At 32.2% G+C, this 21,291-nt stretch overlaps 1 protein-coding gene across 1 annotated transcript; it reads right to left on the reverse strand.

Annotated features, from left to right (window-relative positions):
• Nucleotides 1-2,219: 2,219 nt before the first annotated feature.
• Nucleotides 2,220-6,257, reverse strand: LOC107874093 (lignin-forming anionic peroxidase). The gene is made up of 4 exons (XM_016720974.2): nt 5,984-6,257; nt 4,778-4,966; nt 3,951-4,116; nt 2,220-2,864 (listed from the first exon to the last, which is right to left on the reverse strand). Exons 1-4 carry the CDS (start codon nt 6,188-6,190, stop codon nt 2,449-2,451), a joined length of 978 nt encoding a protein of 325 aa, XP_016576460.1. The 5' UTR covers nt 6,191-6,257; the 3' UTR covers nt 2,220-2,448.
• Nucleotides 6,258-21,291: the final 15,034 nt, after the last annotated feature.

Below are 21,291 nucleotides of genomic sequence, written 5' to 3' on the forward strand. Positions count from 1 at the left end.
AGATGTGCATAAGTTGAAATTTTTTCTCTTGATAAATCTATAAGACCGATCTCGATTGGAGTAAATAATAATACTCTTGATAGATTTGACAGTATTCCTACAAAAGAGAAGAATGGGATTACATTCTCTTAATAAGTCTGTACACTGATTTCGGTTGGAGTGTGTAGGAACACTCTTGATAGATTTACGGATACTTTGCTATAAAGGAGGATGAGATTAATTTCTGTTAATGAAATTCATAGACTATTTGGTCGGAGTATACAAAGTTACTCATGATGAATTCACCGCACTAAGTGCGAAATGGAGGCTGCTTCAATAAGATTTTAACAGGGAAATCTTAAAAGCACTTAGCTAAAAGAATTCTGGACACGTGGTCGCAAGGTGTCAAAGGATTTTGATTTTCACCGAAACATAGTAATATGCGTGGAGTATTTTTCTACTTCATTCAATGAACCACTTAGTTTAAGATTTGTTCACTAAGTAGTCAATGATTTAGAAAGTCTTCACTAGCTAATGGTTTGATACAAGACAAACAAGGAAGACACGAAAAATACCCCAAATTAGTCCACAAATCTTCAGGATCCGAGGACCAAGATGGATACCGCTCTCGAATTCACTACAGCAACAAGAATACAAGAATACAAGGGTGTTTTTGACACCAAAACAGCCACTAAAACGTGATGAACACAAGAAGCTACACAACAATATGATAAGAACAATAACAACAACAAATGTCTTGCACTAAACAAGAGGAAACACCAGAAGATTACAATAAAAGAAAAAGGGTAGATAGATAGACCAATGGTTGGCATAATCTTAAGAACCCAAGAGCCTATTCCACTCTTGGACCCTTAACACCACACACAACAAAAACCTATCTCTTACGTTGGTACAAGAGTGACCTCAATCTCCCAAGCATCCAACGTTTCCAAGCTTGAATCCAACCTGAGTGAATCCACACTCAATGTTGAAAATCCTAGTTACAAGTTTCGGCCACGGGGGCCTTTCTCTCAAAAGAAATGTTTCTAAGTGTTACAACTTCAATATCTAAAAAAAATAATGACTAAAATCCTACATCATTCTATTTATAGTGTATTACAAATAATAGGTAAAATGACCAAAAGGTCCCTTTAATGAAATGTGACCAAGGGCGCCCTTGAAGTGCAAGTTTAGGGTCGGTTTTGGTGTGATCCAAGGCATTCTCCACACTTCACTTGGACGCTTTTTTGGATTGGTCCAATGCATTCTCACATACGTGCATCCTCGTGGTCGTACCTGTATCATGGTTCAAGTCCAAAAAATACCATTATTGATACATGTTGCTAGATTGATGTCTCAAATGAATTTTGTTTTTTAAAGATAAAATTTTTTGAAACAAGGGGAGGATTGTTATTGTTAAAGGTTGTGTTTCAATAAATTTTGAAACAAATACATCAGTTAAAGATTTTGAGTTATTTTTCAATTAATTTTTGAAACAAATGTATTAGTTAAAAGTATAGAGTTACAAAGAACATGAATTTGACAAATTCATTCTTCTTTAAATTATACGTTTTAGGTTCTTGAAAGAAAGTTATTTTTTGTTTTAAAGTATTCATAAATCTATTTACTATTAATTAATTAATACTTTCTCTTGCAGTGAAAATTTTACCCTATAAATAGTTTTTCTTTTGTTTGGAAAGATAAGCACTCAAAAAACACTTATCCCCGTGAAAAACATTTGAGAGACATTGATCAAAAGGTGAAATCACCAATTCAAGAATAGAAGAGCAACATTCTTGAATGCTTCTTGTTTTGTGGCTTAGTTGAATCCCGAAGATAGAGTTATTACTAGTTCTTCCGTTTGCTCGTGGGAGAGACTCCAATTATCATTATTGTTCTAACAGAAGATTCCTCTGCTCTTAATTAAAGGTTTCAATTTTGAGCCTTTGGAATGAAAAAATCCGATAAGAGAGCCATTCCTCTGTTAATAGGTCTTATGCGGTGCGAATTCGAATTGTTTAAAGCCTTGAAACGAGTATTGAATACCGATTGAGATTGAAACAAAAGAATCAAGAAAGAAAAGATTTTGTATCTTATGATCTTAAATTATGTTTGTGTATAATGTACAAAAATGTCCTTTGAATCTTGTCAGTACTTATAACATGTTATGCAAGAAATTCTTTTTTTAAACAGAAGACGAGAAGGAAAAGTAAGACAAATAAATTAAAACAGAACCAGTATAATAAATTAAAATTGGAGTTGCTATTTGAGCATTCCATTCTTATTTGGCATTGCTATTTGAGCACATATTACATTTAAAACATAAAAACAAAATTACACTTCGAGATCATATATCAAACTTTGACAATATAATCTCTCTCTTTTTTGTTACATAAAACACAAACACAATAACATGCATTATGCATAACTTAAATCACTCTTGATCATGCAAAATTAACTCTTAATTAACTAATTAACCCTTTTGCAATCTGTTCTAATCTCACCATTAGTACCTGTTAACACACCAATATTTCCCAATTTAATCATTGAGCTAGCAAAATCATCAAAGAACTGGCTTTGGCTACTAGCATAACGATTCACTATCGCGATCGTATCAGATCCAGATGTAGAAAATAATTCTTGATCAGTTTGAAGAAGACCTTCTTGATTTTGAAGATTTATGTAATATGCATTATCAAAATTATTTGGCGTTGTTTTATCAAGATTTTCAAAAGTATTCCCATTGTTTCCACCTTGTGGGCATGTTGCTTGTAGTGTTGGTAAAAATGTTGAGTTTATTGTTGGATCAGGGCTACCAGTGTTACTAAAGTTGAAAAGTCTTTGCTCAAATGTGCCACATCTTGCTCTTCCAAATGTATGTGCACCTAAAAAAAAAAAAAATTTATACGATTAGATCATTAAAAATATATATACTAACTAATTATAAGTAATTTTATGTAATAAGAAAAGATATGCACCTAAAAAAATATTTATACGATCAGATTATTAGAAACGTACTAACTAATTATAGGTAATTTATATAATAACAAAAGACATTAGTGCTAAATCAGTCAAACTACTTTTCAATCTCAAATTAGTATGTAGTAGTATATGAATCCTTTGTACCAATTCCTTTTTAGAATCTAGAAGTCAAACCGTTCTTCACAATTATATTGACTTTTTTTTACGTAGACTGTCAACCTATACATTGTTAAGGTGCGATACATAAAATTCTATTGGTGGAATGATAAAGGTGGTTCCACTCTTATTCAAAGATCTCGAGTTTAAATTATGAAAGTGAATTAAACCGATGAACTAATTATGTTCATTGACCACTTTTCGACCCCGTTTTATAAAAGCAACCACATGTTATGAAATTTCAAATTTCGTCTCAAGTCAAACTTCAAGAAACTGATAGTTAATGCTAAATCAATCAACTACGTTTCGATCGCAAATTAGTAAGTACTAGTTGTATTATGAATCCTTGGTACCAATTCCTTCTTAGAATCTAAAAGTCCAAGCGTTTGTCACAAGTAGATTGACTTTTTTTACGTAGACTGTCAACCTATATAAAATCAACGTGTAATACATGAAATTCTATTGGTGGAATGACAAAGGTGGTTCCACTCTTATTCAAAGATCTCAAGATTCAACTCTGGAAGTGTAATTATGAAATAATGTTCATTAACCACTTTTCGACCCCATTTTTATAAAAACAAAAATCACATGTTATGTTATGAAATTTTAAATTTCATCTCAAATGAAACTTCAGGATATTGACAGTTCAATTTCACATATGTAATTTTCTTAAGAGAGAGCGTGAAAAGCCCCCATAGCGTGAAGGAGTGATAAATTGGAAATAGTCAAAGTTTTCTACGTCCTTTAGTCAAAAGTCTCGAGACCAAGACCTCGAACATAATAAGCTTTTTTAAAAATGCGAATTTAAATTAATCGAATCAATAAATAATTACCTGATAGAACAACAAGATCAGTCAAATCCATTCCCTTTCTAGTGAATTGTGGTATCATAACATCTAGGCTTTCAAAGGGGCTTGGAATATCAGGAGTAACACCACTTCTATTTGCATTTAAGCTATCTCTTCTTCCTAAAAGAACTTGCCATGATGGACCTCCAACCTGAAAATTTTTAAAATATGTAACTAATTAAAATTCTTGATTTATATATTTTGTTGATAGTGAAGTGAAGAACAACATTGGCGTAACTGGTAAGTTGCTGCCATGTGAACAGAAGGTTATACGTTCGAGTTGTGAAGGCAGTCTCTATCAGATACCAAGGCTGCATACAATAGACACTTGTAGTCCGACCTCCTCCAAACCCCAAACACTTTTATTGGCAGTGTAATGATGATTTATACATATTTAACAAAATACTTAAAAGACAAATATAGAGTTTGGACTAAAGTTAAAGTTATTGAGTTTCGCTGAATTCGTATTCTAGCTTTGTTCCTGTTAAGGATTATGATGGGATGAATAAGATTCTTCGCCCTTGAATAGGTATCTCAATTTCGAAATCTTACATGAAAAAAAAAATATTGATAGAGAGCGCTTCTCCCCTTTAATTGGTACTACGCATACCGAGGTACGCAGATTCAGAACTGTTAGTTTATCCATTCTAGACCATACTCGTTTTTGCTTACTGAATTCTGGCTAGGCTTATAGATAGCAATGACTTCGTCGCTAACCTTTATATCAATCAAAACATCAAAATAAATATCGAACACCAGATTAAAAAAAAGAAAATATTCTTTTTCAGAAAATGTAAGATTTGTGGACTTACCAAGGCAACTCCAATTTCAGAAGCAAGTGCTAAAATATCAGCACAAGATACAACACCAGGACACACATTTTCCAATGCAGTTTTAATATCATCAACAATATCAGTTCCCCCAATACCAACATTTGCTGGTGCATCTTTTTCACTTTCAATCCCAGCTGCATTATCTAGCAAAACTGATCCATCACAACCCTATATAACAAAAAAAACAAAGAATTAGAAAGTCAAAAAATCAAACCAAATCTGTAAATATATACCACTAATTATCTAGTAATTTGACTTATATTGAATCGGTTTTGATTTTGACCAATCGCCGATTCAAATCGACAGATGAACACCCCTAATTATCTTAGTAGTTTAACGTATGATAACATGTTAACTCTCGGTTTTATCAAGTTATTATGAATTAATACTTGATTGTATAAATATTTTCTTAAACTTTGGTGAAAAAAATATTTTTTGTATATTAACAATGTAAAAAGAATTCGCCGCTATCAGTCTAGACTCACATGATACAATAATAGGTAACTCTACATATCATGTTCGATATGATAATTTAGAAAATAGAGTAAGTCTGCTATAGCTTGTTAAATTGTTAATGTACTATAGTGTATATAACTTAAATTCTTAATAAGAAATGATCGATCAATAATAATCAACTACCTATACTATTATGCATATGTTAATATTATAAACTACATTGATATGGGATAAAAGATTTCTATGTTATAATGTATATAACTTAAAAGAGCAAAGTATCTAGTACCTACCTGAACTATGATCGAATTTGCTACGACACACTTCAATTTTACGAGGGGTCTTATTACTTTTCCGAACTAAATTTTAACATATATTTGTCAACTGTTTTAGCTGACGTGACACCTTTTGTCAACCTTTTTAGTTGATTTGACACCTTTGACGTGGGCCTCATTTTATGTAATAAAGGTATCACGTCAGTACAGGAAGGTGACAAAAATACGCTAAAATTGAGTTCAGGAAATAATAGGACCCCGGTGAAGTTAAAGTATGTCGTTGGAATATTGGCCATAGTTCGGGGTACCGAATGATTATCTCTAACTTAAATTCCTAACTTATAATGCATTAACACACCTAAACATACATGAAAAAACACATAGGTTAGAAAGAAATTCACTACTAAAAAAGCGTGAATTTCTTCGAGAATAGAAAGTCTGTTAGAAATTCACGTACATTAACGAAGCAATCATGAAAATGAAGGCGAATCATTTTTGCACCAGCGCGAACATCGTTACGTTGAGTTTGTTCCATAACACCACGTACAATTTCAGTAACATTAGGACACGTACTAGCATAAAATGTAGCACTTAATTGAGCATTTGATGACTCAAAAATTGAAACAAAAAAGAAAAGTACAACAATAAATTTCAAAATAGACATTATTGAATATGAGTGATGACAACTTTTTTCTTTTCCTTTTTCTAGAGTAAAATTATAAGTTGCTATATTTTAAATGTTCATTTTTGGTTGCTATTTATAGAATATAGTAGTGTAGCAATATTAAAATCACTATCATTGTACTAATTATTATACAAAAATTAGCCGCCTATTTGACTATTCTAAGAAAACGAGGGAAGCAAATTATTGGATTTGATATTTTCTTTTTAAATTATGAATTTTCAATTTTTACATTTAATTTAAATTGATAAGATAGGGTCATGTGGAAGACGAGTCTAAAATCTAAATATATATTTTATCAACACCTCATAAGTATTTAATTAATTAGGACCAACTTGTGAAGTGGGGAGAAGATTTCTATTTTCGAATTATTAATCTTTTTTTTTTTGACATGTCTTTTAAAAAACATTAATTATGAATTTTTTTTTATTGACTATTTCCCCTTCTTTATATCTTATGATATAATTTTTCTTCATTAAATATTTATTCATTTGTGATGTTTATAGTTCTTCAAGAACAATTACTTCTGAGGATAAATGAGAAAAACATAATTAGTTTTATTTTAAACTTTTAAAATGACAAATAATATGAGATAAATTATTTTTGAAAATCACATAGACAATTTGAGAAGAAAAAAATATTATAAGTGTTATAAATAAATTCTTTGTTGAGCATGTGCATGTTACATTGTCGGTTGAAATAATTATGGAATGTCTAAGTCAATATATTTATGGTTACTACAACTAGAAGAAGCATCCTGAATGACAAAAGTTTAGTAGTCGAAAACATCACTAATTTAAATTCTGACACGAATAACATAGAGTACATGAAATTATGAAAGTCAGTGATTAAAGATCACGACATGTGTATCCCATGACGCATCCTAGATGATGAAAGTCCAATGTTGTCAAAAGAATCACTAGCTTAGTCGACTGTAACCCAAGTAGCATGAGGCATGTAAAATTCCATGCTAATCAATAAACAAAGATTACCTTATAAGACTAAAAATACTTTTGAGTGACCGATAATAAAGTATTACAAATAAAAAGGATGAACAAATCTCAATGGTCAGTAATAAATTAAAACATAATAAGCTCCCAAAATAATGGAAGAGAGTCAGATCGAGCACTGATAATGCATATGTTGAAAAATGAGCCAACGATTCATAACCATGGCTTAATTAATGAGAATAAATCTCTAACATAATAGTCAAAATGTTATACTTATTTATATCTTTTGATATTATTGGATATACAAAAATGATTGGAGAAAAAATGTACACACAAGGAACATATATACTTGTCACGAAGATTATAATATTATTATGTCACATAAAATATTAGAATTTGTTATAAAACAAGAAGGAATAAAGAAGAAGAGTAGAGAGAATAGAGAGAGTAATTCTTATTTCTCTTGAGGGATGAGAGATCATAAGATTGTGAATACAATGAACAAAACCCCTCTATTTATAGGAAAAATTTACTCCTAGTCTGAGTAAAAGACAGATGCTTCAAATCCTAATAGATATCAAAGTAGATCTTGATAGACATTCGCTATAATGTAAATACATTTATAACACTCCCCCTTGAATGTCTAATTGGTAGATAATATACCTCATTAAGACCTTACTAGAAAAAACCCAGTAGAAAAAAAAACTAGTAAAGGAAAAATAATACACATCTCAAATAATACGCATTTCGGCTGCCTCATTAAAAACCTTACAAGGAAAACCCAGTGGGACCTCGTAAGGAAAAAAGAGTATAACGCGTATTAACTCCCCCTAATGAGAACATCCTTGACCTTTTGCATCTCGATCTTGTGCAGCATCTTCTTGAAAGTTGCAATTGGAGAAGATTTGGTGAATAAATCAGTCACATTGTCAGTTGAATGAATCTATTGCACGTTAATATCATCATTCTTTTGTAGCTCATGTATGTAGAAAAGCTTTCGCAAAATGTACTTCGTTCTATCTCTATTTATGAATCCTCCCTTAAGATGTGCTATGTATGCTGAATTATCTCTGTATAAAATTGTGGGTAGATTGTCATATTTCACACCACATTTTTCTCGAATAAGATGTATCATGGACCTCAACCATACACATTCTCGGCTTGCTTCATGAATAGCTATTATCTCAGCATGATTCGATGAAGTGGCTACGATAGACTACTTTGTATATCTCCAAGATATGGTAGTACCACCACATATGAACACATAGCCTATTTGAGATTGAACTTTATGCGGGTCAGATAAGTACCCAACATCAGCATGGCCAATGAGATCGGGACTGCAATTTTTAGAATAAAACAAGCTCATGTGTTTTATCCCATTTTGATGTCTCATATAGTAGGATAAGAAATATACCTTGCTAACAAATTAACAGAAAAGGTTATAGGCCTTGTAGTATTTGCAAGGTACATGAGTGTATCAATTGCTCTAAGATATGATACTTCATAACCAATCCAATTCGATATATTTTGAATTTCAGCAAATAATCTATTGCTTTGAAAACTCTCCAAGAGTTCCAATGATGTTCAACCAATAAGCTTATACAATATAAGGATTATAAATAAGTTTTCCAGAAACTTTTATATGCTTCTAGCATTTTGAATCCTTAAAAGTTTTTCACATAAGTTTTGTCAAGTGACAATATTCAACATTTCATGAGTGACATCTTCAAATATCTGGACTGCAAATCAAATAAGTTTAATACTTACCAAGATGCATCCTTTCATGTCACTTGATAAATGTTTCTACGTTAGCATGCTTAAATTAACGTAGAATTAAGACCCTCGTAATCTTTCACAAAATTGCGCCAATATTATGTCAAAGATATTGATGATATATCATTTAGTATCGGTTCACAATGCGACATAACATTTTGAGATCTCATCACTTCATTATTTTTAGGTACATGAACCTCTCATAAGGTTTTATGAAGTGTTATGTCGTAGGCTCTTCAAGAGCTCATTGCCTTCTTATTATGATTATTTGCTCCTTATTTTTCAAGAACTATTTCATTTGAAACCGATTAGTCTACCACGCTTCACACATGCATAGACTTTGTCCTTTAGGAACACAAAATAAAAGCACTTGCGCTTAATATGAGATGTTTTTGGCATTTGACTTGAATTATCTTTTGGATGAGGATCTGGTGATAATTCCTAGCATATTTCATAGCGCTTATAATCTCTCCCTTATGTTAGGAAAACTAACATACATCCTCTACTTCTTTGAGGAATTCATCTTTGTGTGGTATAATCATTAATCATATACCACACATCAAAATTATTAGATGAAATAATTGATTCCCGACCTTGAACCAATTGAGAGGGAAGAAATAATCATAATTTGTTGGTCTAATGCATACAAATGCTATTGCAATATATCATATTTTAGACCAATACATGAAGTTTTATTCTCATTAATAATGATTTAGCTATTTATCAAAGGCATTCAATGCCAAACCATCATCATCAAGATAACTTTCTTGATTGCACAATCTGAAAATTATGTTCTTAACTCAATTTTATTGAGCAAGCTACTTTATGAATGTCAAACTGCAGGTTGACAATAAATGTACATATGATCATCTTATTGATGCATCTTTTCAACATATCACATGATAGATGAGCGGGCCCATATTCACCTTTTATATTTTTTAGATTTAAGGACTTCAATCCCAACATTAGTTGGTCCAACCAACTTATCATGAGAACAAGCGACATAAACAATTCTCGAAGAACCTTCTAGTTCTTCAATACATGTCTAATATTCAATATGCACATCTTCGAGATGTCACAATCGTTCATATCAATTTATGAATTTTTATTCTAGTAAACTCAAAGTGCACCATGACATGTACTTTTTTCTTTAGTAAATTTCAGATTTACTATTACATGAATAAATTTCAGATTTATTACTTTAGAAGTAGATTTCGAAATAAATCTTCTCAGTTATTCTGCCTCATTCGGAGGTGAGTTGTGATACCATCACAATCAAGTGCACATTTGTATTAATAAGCTTCTCATTCCCCAGGAATGAAATATAATCATGCCTTAAGCGTATCAAATTATGATAGCTACTACAAAAGCAAATTGAGGCATACATATGATTTATTACTACCACATTCAATTTAGGGAATAAGGCATATCAATGGAATATATTTCATGACTTTTCATTAAATACCCATTATTTTGCCTTAGTCATCATAATATCATCAATACATGCATTGAGATCCAATCTCAACATCTTATCCATATAAAGGCGTCTTAGGCATAAATTGATGGGACTTTAACCTAACATATTATCATCCCTTTTGATAATATTATTCTTGAGGAATAAATTTAAAACATAAATGGTTCCAAACCAATTATATTTCCTCAAATTCAATAATAATTATATTATTAGTAGCAAAATATAAATAACATAAGAAATTACTAACCTTGAAATCCTTAAGATTTATAATCTTACCTTGTTTGACAGAGTCTCGTTCTGATAACGTGTTATAAAATAAGAAAGAATAAAGAAGAAGAGTAGAGAGAATAGAGAGATTAATTCTTATTTCTCTTGAGGGATGAGAGATCATAAGATTCTGAATACAATGAACAAAACCCCTCTATTTATAGGAGAAATTTACTCCTAGTCTGAGTAAAAGACAGATGCTTCCTAATAGATATCAAAGTAGATCTTGATAGACATTCACTATAATGTAAATACATTTATAACAGAATTTAAGTTATATATGTCATTATTGTAAGAAAGATTTACATCATCAGACGCCTTTATCTGTTACAGAGGTGGAGCCAAAATTTCAACGAAGGGGGTTCCATATTCAAAGAAAACTTAGTCGAAGGGGTTTAACACCTACTATAACCACATAAAAAATAATTTTAATCATGTATAAATAATATAATTTTTCGTCGAAGGGGGTTTGGCGAACCCCCAAACAGAAGGCTGGCTCCGCCCCTTATCTGTTATAAATATTATCAATAAACTTCCTTGTTCTGAAGATTATAAGTCTTAATTTCTTTGCTTTTTAAGAAAAAAAACTTACATTTTGATATTTTTTAAATGATCAAATAGTATAACTTTTTCTTTTCAAATTAGTTATGAAGTTTCAATTTCTCATTTAAGTAATATCTATGAGATTGACCATATGGAAAACTAATCCAAAGATATTTACTTAATTGGCACCAACTTGTGATTTTCATGGACCAATCACTATGGAGAAGTGATGGAAGATTTAATTATGTACAATAATAGAGATTTATTGAATAAATTCTTGATTTGATTTAGGGTGATAAAATCTCCAAGAAGTAAATTAGAACATAAATCCTAACTAAGCTCTCAAGTAGTGAAAGTGAGTCAAATCAGACATTGATAATATATATATTGAAAATATTATTTACAACGTTTTTTGGGTACAAGAATTTTATAAATGCCACAACAACTTCAACACAAGTTCATGTATAAACATGAACACTTATGAAGTTGCTTAACACCTTCAACACAAGATTATAAATAATCTATCCAAGAAATATGTTAAATTTCATAAAAAAAAAGATGAAACAGAATTTTAAGGCCAAGTCCCCCGACTTCACGGAATGTCCTTAAGAAATAATTTTCTCACTGTACTAGAGGTTATGGAATCTTCCTCCCAGGATAAAATAGTCCTCAATCCGAATAATAGCAGTACCTCAAATTGTTGAATTCAACGAACTCACTCAACGATTTGATTAATCACACAGAATGGTTTTTGAAGACAAGAAGAGTTTTTATTTTCAAAAAATTTTCGTGCCCAAACCTATGAATGAAAGCAGGTTTTTATAGCCATCAGGTGCCTCTTCTGAAAAGTGTCAATGGTTCACTTAAAAGGTGTAACCTTTCTGGAGAATCATGTTTGTTTGTCCAAAGAATGCATCTTTTTTGAACTGGCATACCACTTCATGAATCAGTGTGTCATTTCATTGAAGGGTTGCATTCTTTTCGAAGCATCAATTCGCTTCTGCACTGCATTTCAAAACAGTGTTTCCACCACTGCATGCATGCATATAAATGGAGGATCAAAATACAAAAAAAAATTATTGTGTTTGTCCCTTTGGTATTTTCGGATTAAATTTCTGTCAAATAAACTTTGTCCAAAAAGATAGATCTCATCGATCGATCATTTTTCAAATTCAAATCCGAAGCCGAAGCCAAGCCGAGCGAGCGACAACGATGACGACGAGAGGCACCACCTTGTTCTTGCATCAGTATCCATGTAGAGTAAGTGCTTCTTATTATAAACCCTTCAAAGTTCCCTTTTCCCACCAATGTGGGAGAATTAGTGAACTTTTCCTTAAAAGAATACACTTTCCATTTTACTGTCTCTCTTTCTCTCCACTATTTTTTCTTCATTTTTCATTCACACTTTTCATACATATTGAACCCAACAACCCCCTACATGAATGGGGAATGACTATTTTTTTTCGTAAAATTTTACAGACAAGTATGTGATCATCAAGCAAGGATTGATTACATCTAGATAAGCGGATTTTCCTTTGAACTTTTCGTAGTGAATATGTATCGGATGCACTCGGTCAATCGATAAATTTGACCGTCGAGCTTTAATGTACACCTAGACAACACATGTCACACAACCAGTCTTTTACCATTTATGGTTCTCACAGTTTTGTTCTTTTCAGCCATGAATACGTCCTGGTTTTATGAGAGCTTAGAGAATAGACCTTTACTAATATTCTCCTTGAAGTGGCTTCCACTTCGCCCTCACATAAGTGATTTCTAAACGTTCAATCCTATAAATTAAACTATTTGGTCAAATCTGCCAAATTAAGATAATCATTAAAAAACTTCACACCATAAATCTTATCCTCATTTACTAAACATTGTCTACATCATGAGAATGGATTAGGTATTTGATAATGTTGAACCTGTCAGACACAAGTTTGTTTGATCTCCTTGAACCTAGCTCTTGGGATCTCTAGTCTGCTAGGTAGAGTTACCATCATGCTGACTTGTACTACGCCTTAAACCCATTCCCTCTGATGTTCTATCAACTCCTTCTCTAGATAGGCCTTTTATAAGTTGATCCGACACAGTATCCTTTGACTTCACATAGTCAACAGTGATTATTCCACTAGAGAGAAGTTCTCTAACATTATTATGTCTCTATCTTATATGATGAGATTTACCGTTGTACATCATGCTCCCTGCCCTACCTATTGCCACTTGGCTATCACAGTGTATACATACGGGTGCCACTGGTTTGGGCTAGTAAGGAATATCTTTCAAGAAATTTCAGAGTCATTCTACTTCTTCACCAACTTTATCTAATACGATAAATTCAGATTCCATTGTAGAGCGAGCAATACAAGTCTGTTTGGATGATTTTCAGGAAACTGCTCCTTCACCGATAGTAAATACATATCCACTTATGGATTTTACTTCTTCGATCCGATGATTCAATTTGCATCACTATATCCTTCAAGTACTGCAGGATATTTATTATAATGCAAACGTAGTCTTGAGTGTATTTAAGATACCCCAAAACTCTTTTCATTGTCATCCAATGAGTTTTATTAGGATTACTCATGTACCAACTCAACTTACTTATAGTGCATGCTATGTCTGATCATGTACAATTTATTATATACATTAGACATCCCAATACTTTAGCGTACTCCAATTGTGAGTCACTTTCACCTTCATTCTTTTGAAGTGTAAAGCTCATATCCAATGGAGTCTTGGCAATACCGAAGTCCATATACTTGAATATGTCACGTACCTTTTTGATATAATGAGACTGTGACAATTCCAACCCTTGTGGAGCTCTATGGATTCTTATCCCTGAGATCACATCCGCAACTCCAAGGTCTTTCATATCGAACTTTCTCTTGAGCATTCGTTTCATTGCATTTATGTCTGAAATGTCCCTACTGATGATCAACATATCATCCACATACAAACAAATAATGACTTGGTGATTTGTAGTGTCTTTAATATAAACACATTTATCACGTTCATTAATTTTGAATCCGTTTGCCAACATGGTTTGGTCAAACTTTGCATGCCATTGTTTAGGTGCTTGTTTTAGTCCATAAAGTGACTTAACAATTTTACACACCTTATTTTCTTTTCCTGAAACCACAAAACCCTCAGGCTGTTCCATATAAATTTCTTCCTCCAATTCTCCATTTAGGAATGTGGTTTTCACATCCATTTGATGGATTTCAAGGCCATATACCGACGCTAAGGCAATTAACATTTGAATCGACGTTATCCTTATTACCGGCGAGTATGTATCAAAGTAATCAAGGCCTTCTTTTTGTTTAAAGCCTTTTACTATAAATCTTGCCTTGTATTTGTCAATAGTACCATCCACTTTCATTTTCCTTTTGAAGATCTATTTGGATCCTAAAGGTTTGTTTCCTGGAGGAAGATCAGCCAACTCCCACGTATGGTTGCTTAAGATTGAACCAATCTCACTATTGACTGCCTCTTTCCAAAAAGATGAGTCCGAAGACGCCATCGCTTTCTTAAATGTTTGAGGCTCATTTTCTAAGAGAAATGTTACAAAATCCGATCCAAACGAGGTTGACGTTCTTTGATATGTACTACGTCTTAAATTCTCATCATTATGTACATTCTCACTTGGTTCATCTCGAGGTCGTTTAGACCCTCCACTAGACTGTTCATGTCTAGTTTTATACGGATTAATATTTTTAAAGAATTCAGCGTTATCTGATTCAATTACCATATTTTTATTAATATTCGGATGTTCAGATTTATGAACCAAAAAATGACATGCTTTACTACTTTTAGCATATCCTATGAACACGCAGTCAACCGTCTTAGGTCCTATCTTAACCCTTTTAGGCATAGAAACTTGGACCTTTGCTAGACACCCCCACACTTTGAAATATTTCAAGTTGAGTTTCCTTCCTTTCAATTTTTCATAAGGAATTGATTGTGTCTTACTATGGGAAACTCTATGGAGTATTCAGTTGGCTGTAAGGATAGTCTCCTCCCACAAGTTTTGCGGTAAACCTGAACTTATAAGTAAGATATTTATTATTTTCTTCAAAATTCAGTTTTTTCTTTTCACAATTCCATTAGATTGAGGTGAATACGGGGCCGTAGTTTGATGAACAATTCAATTCTCTACACATATTTCGACGAAGGGAGATTCATATTCTCTGCCTCTATCACTTCTTATCGTTTTTATCTTTTTCTCTAACTGATTTTCAACTTCAGTTTTATATTGCCTAAATGCATCTATTATTTCATCCATACTATTTAGCAAATAGACATAACAATATCTAGTGCAATCGTTAATAAAATTTATGACATACTTTTTACCACCACGTGATGGTGTTGACTTCATATCACAAATGTCTGTGTGGATTAAGTCTAAGGGATTGGAATTTCTTTCAACGGACTTATACGGATGCTTAGCATACTTTGATTTCACACAAGGTTGACACTTTGATTTATTGCACTCAAAGTTTGGCAAAACTTCTAAGTTAATCAGTTTTCGTATTTTTTTGTAGTTAACATGGCCTAAACGTTCATGTCACAAATCATAAGACTCAATAAAGTAAGAAGAAATTGAACTTTTATTGATTTCAACATTCATTTTGAATAGGCCCTCATTGAGGTAGCCTTTTCCTGCCTACACTTCTCCTTTACGAAGTACAATTTTTTTGGAAACAAATACACATTTAAATTCATTCTTGTTTAGAAGTGAAACTGAAATCAAGTTCTTTCGTAACTCTGGAACATACAAGATATTGTTAAGTGCCAACACTTTGCCAGAAGCCATCTTCAAGCACATTTTTCCTGTTCCTTCTAATTTTGTCATAGCGGAGTTTGTAATGTAGATCTTTTCTTCTACTTGAGCCAGAGTGAATGTCAAACACAAATCTTTGTCAGAACATACATGGCGGGTGGCACCAGAATTCATCCACCATTCACGAGGATTTTCCATCAAGTTGCATTCGAAAAGCATAACACATAATTATTTGTTTCTTTCTTAGACTCAGTCAGATTTGCTTGGTCCTTTTTCTTTTCTTTCTTTGGGGCGCGACAATCCGTAGACTGCTGGCCAATCTTGCCATAGTTGAAGCACTTTTTCTTGAATTTCTTCTTGGGTTGATTGCTTTCATTTCCAGCTTTCTTTCGCTTTTTGGAGTTGTTTTGTCCATCATCTACAATGTTTGCTCCACTCATTGCAGAATTGCCTCTTGACCATCTTTTTGCAGCCTTATTATCTTCTTCAATGCGTAGTCGTACATTAAGATCTTCGACTGACATCTCCGTGTATTTGTGTTTCAAGTAGTTTTTGAAGTCTTTCCACATTAGTGATAGCTTCTCTATTATTGCTGCTACTTGAAATGCTTCATTCACAATCAAACCTCTAATAAAGTTCATGTGAATACTAAGAACATGTTTAAATTATTCAACACAGGTATTTGTCAAAATCATACCTTCCGCTAAGAGATCATGGATGATCACTTGCAGTTCCTGCACTTGTGAAACAACAGATTTGTTGTCTATCATTTTTTACTCTAGGAATCTTGCAACAAAGAACTTTTTAGTTCCGGCATCCTCCGTCTTGTACTTCCGTTCTAGCGCTCCCCATAACTCTTTTGCAGTCTTGGTTCCACTATACACATTGTAAAGGTCATCTTGGAGTCCACTCAAAATATAATTCCTGCAAAGGAAGTCTGAGTGTTTACAAGCCTCCACAATCATGAAGCATTCTTTTTCAGAGGTTCCCTCGTGCACCTCCAGAGCTTCCTTAACCGTGAACCTTTGAAGACAAAGAATGGTGAGGTAGAAGAATATTTTCTACTTTCATCTTTTAAAGTTAATAGCCGTGAACTTTTTGGGTTTCTCCGCTGGTACCATCGCCGGCGGAGCATTCGTGCGACTTGATGTAGCAATACTAGTTGCCCCCACAGTCATTCATCATCATGCATTTGACTATCAGTCGTCATATTCCTGTCACCACAAGAAAGACAGTACCTTTAGTATATCGAAATACTTATTAAAAAATTACAGCAACTTTAAACACTTCTTGTTTCTAGTTTAATGATGAAGTTTTTATGACTTTCAATCGTCAATCGAGTGATCTTTAACTTGTGATGAAGATTTATGTCTTCAAATCACTAGTTAAGTTCAAACAGAGTAAAAAGCTTAAGATTTAATCTCCAAAAGCAAGCTATACAGATTTTGAAAGTGATGTTATTCCTTAAGATTGTTATGTACAACGTTTTTCGGGTACAAGAATCTGTATAAATGCCACAACAACTTCAACACAAGTTCATGTATAAACAAGAACACTTATGAAGTTCCTTAATACCTTCAACACAAAATTGTAAATAATCTATCCAAGAAGTATGTTAAATTTCATAAAAAAGATAAAACAGAATTTTAAGGCCAAGTCCCCCGACTTCATGGAGTGTCCTTGAGAAATAATTCCCCTCACTGTACCTGAGGTTATGGAATCTTCCTCCCAGGATAAAATAGTCTTCAATCCGAATAATAGTGGTACCTCAAATTGTTGGATTCAACAAACTCACTCAACGATTTGATTAATCACATAGAATGGTTTTTGATGACAAGAAGAGTTTTTATTTTTAGAAAATTTTCATACCCAAACCTGTGAATGAAAGCAGGTTTTTTATAGCCATCAGGTGCCTCTTTTGAAACGTGGCAATGGTTCACTTAAAAGGTGTAACCTTTCTGGAAAATCATTTCTGTTTCGTTGAAGGGTTGCATCTCTTCCGTAGCATCAATTCGCTTTTACACTGCATATATCTCATCGATCGATCATTTTCCAAATCCGAATACAAATCCAAAGCCGAGCGAGTGACGACGATGGCGCGAGGCACCACCTTGTTCTTGCCTCACTATCCATGTGGAGTAAGTGTTTCTTATTATAAATACTTCAAAGTTCCCTTCTCCCACCAATGTGGGAGAATTAGTGAACTTTCCCTTAAAAGAGTACACTTTTCATTTTAGTGTCTCTCTTTCTCTCCACTATTTTCCCTCCATTTTCTATTCACACTTTTCATACATATTGAACCCAACAGAAAAATGAGCTGACAACTCATAAGCGTGTGGCTTGATTGATTAGAGTTAACATCTACCACAATAGTCAAAATGTTACTCTTACTTATCTTGTGATAGTATTGGATATTCAAGAATGATTGGAGAAAGAATGCACAGACAAATATATTTGCCATTGTAGATTATAGGCAAAATAATTTATTGACCTCTTATACTTGTATGAGTTTGTATTATGAATCTTTTTACTCACCACTTTATTTATTGAACTCTTAAACTCAGCAAAACACAATATTTAAAAAAAAAAAATTTATGACTATTCAGCATGTGTGTAATGCAAACACTCACACGTAGAGTCCATGCCATTTTTTAATGTCACGTAAGACAACCTCTCCCCCACCAAAACCACCCCACCTCTCATCTTCTTCACCCCCTCCCCCCTCAAAACCAAGTCTCTCGTCTTCTTCGCACTTACCATCATTAGATCCCTTCTCCATCTCCATTTCTTTTTTTTTTTTTTCTGATTCCTTTTGCTACAATACCAATGAAAATTGAGGAAAAAACTATAAAAAGTTTTAAATGAATTTTTTTTGTGGTGTTTTTCTATATCTATAGTATTATACGATTGTGGAAGGAGGGATTGGAATTTTTTTTGTGATTTTACTTTGTTTTTTCTTTCATTTAGCTTTAAAGAGCAACAATTTTTTCTTTTAAATTTGGTGAATTAGATCTGTAATTTCTGGTTGAAGCACAGTTGGGGGGTGGGTGGGTGTAAGAGAAGGTGGGGGTTAAGAACATTTTTTTTTCTTTTTAAAAGTTTATGAGCATTTATTTTCTTTAATAATTTCAATATTATTTTAATAAAAATATAGCGTTCTCTTGCATCCAAATGCGTGTAGTCATGCACTATAGTGAACTCATTCATTTTAATGCCAAATAAGCTCGGTTAATAGTCAAAGAAATATAAAATATTGAGTTTTACTGAGTTTAGGGATTTAATTGGCAAAAGGGTGAGTAGAAGTATTCAAAATATAATCTCGTACAAGTATAAGAGTTCAGTAGAGCATTTTACCTAGATTACAATATAAGTTTAAGTTATAAACGTCATAAGAGTTTAATTCATGCTTTTAATAATATGTTTATTTTTCTAACCTAATAATGAATTGGTTAAATATTGTACATCATAAAATCTATCAATGGCGAGTAATAAATTAGAACATCATAAGCTCTCAAAATAGTGAAAGAGAGTCAGATCTAGCACTGACAATGTATATGTTGAAAAATGAGCCAACGATTCATAAGCATGGCTTAATTGATGAGAATTAATCTCTAACATAATAGTCAAAATGTTAATACTTATTTATCTTTTGATAGTAGTATTGGATATACAAAAGTGATTGGAGAAGAAATATATACACAAGGAGCATTGACAAGCAGATTATAATATTATTATGTCACAAAATATTAGAATTTAAGCTATATATGTCATTATTGTAAGGAAGATTTACATCATCAGTCACCTTTACCTTTTATATTGTCGGTAAATTGCTTTATTTTGAAGATTTAAGTTTTAATTTCTTTGTTTTTTTAAGAAAAAACTTACATTTTGATATTCTTTAAATGATCAAATAGTATAACTTTTTCTAGTTAGTTATGAAGTTTCAATTTCTCATTTAAGTAATATCTATGAGATGGACCATATGGAAGACTAATCCAAAGATACTTAATTAATTGGCACCAACTTGTGATTTGCATGGGCCAATCTCTATGGAGAAGTGGTGGAAGAAGATTTAATTATTTACAATAATTGAAATTTATTGAATAAATTCTTGATTTGATTTAGGTTGATAAAAACTCCCATGAGAAGTAAATTAGAATATAAAATCTTAACTAAGTTGTAATGAAAGAGAGTCAAATTAGACACTGACAATATATATGTTAGAAAAATGAGCTGGCAACTCATAAGCGTGGCTTGATTGATGAAAGCTAATCTCTATTGTAATAGTCAAAATGTTATACTTATTTATATTGTGATAGTATTGGATATACAAGAATGATTGGAGAAAGAATGTACGACGTATATACTTGCTATTATTGTAGATTATAATATAATTAAATTTAAGTTATATACATTATGAGTATGAGTGTTCAATTCATGTTTTTAATAATATGTTTATTTTTCTAACCTAATAATGAATTGGTTAAAGAATGTACATCATAAAATCATAATCAAAGAAACACTTACTAAAAAAACTATATTACGAAAGGCCACTCCTTTTTTTTTTTTTTTGCATGAAATAAAGTTTTCTCTTTATTTGAACAAATCAAATGTACATTTTGACAGTCATTAGTACATGTTTTGAAAGTAACTGATTCCTTAAAAAAGAATAGTTAATATTATCGAATGAGTGAGTGTTGATTGTTAGATAAAGTCTTATATTAGTAGGTGAAACAAAAATTAAGCTATATATATTAAATATAAAGTGAAACGATACTAGTGTGAGACCTCTTAAAAAAATATGTTGATTTGATCCAAAAAGAATAATAGCAGATAAAGTTAAAAGTACTTTTGAATTATTTTGATTAACACAATACGTGTTATCAGAGCTAATAATTTAACGAGCCGAGTATCAAGATAACAAAATAATGTCATGGAGCCCGACTTATTGTCTTTGCCTATCTACGAGTCAGTGTTGCCTTGTTCTGTGTGAATTAAGAAGAAACTATCATGATATTCCTTGTAGTAATTATGTTGTAGGTGATACGAAATATAAGTTACATATGTAAAGCCTAAGGATATTGGTGTGAAGCATTTTGAAAAATAAAAATATGTGGATTTGATCCAAAAAGAATAAATATTACATAATGTTAAAAGTATTTTTGGATTATTTTAGCACATTATATGTTATCAGAGCTAATAATTTGACGAATCGAGTATGAAGATGGCAAAATAACGTTATGGAGTCCGACTTACTGTCTTGCCCGTTACGAGCTAGTGTTATACCTTGTTC

The sequence above is a fragment of the Capsicum annuum genome, chromosome 1, assembly GCF_002878395.1.
Source record: "Capsicum annuum cultivar UCD-10X-F1 chromosome 1, UCD10Xv1.1, whole genome shotgun sequence".
Taxonomy (NCBI): Eukaryota; Viridiplantae; Streptophyta; class Magnoliopsida; order Solanales; family Solanaceae; genus Capsicum; species Capsicum annuum.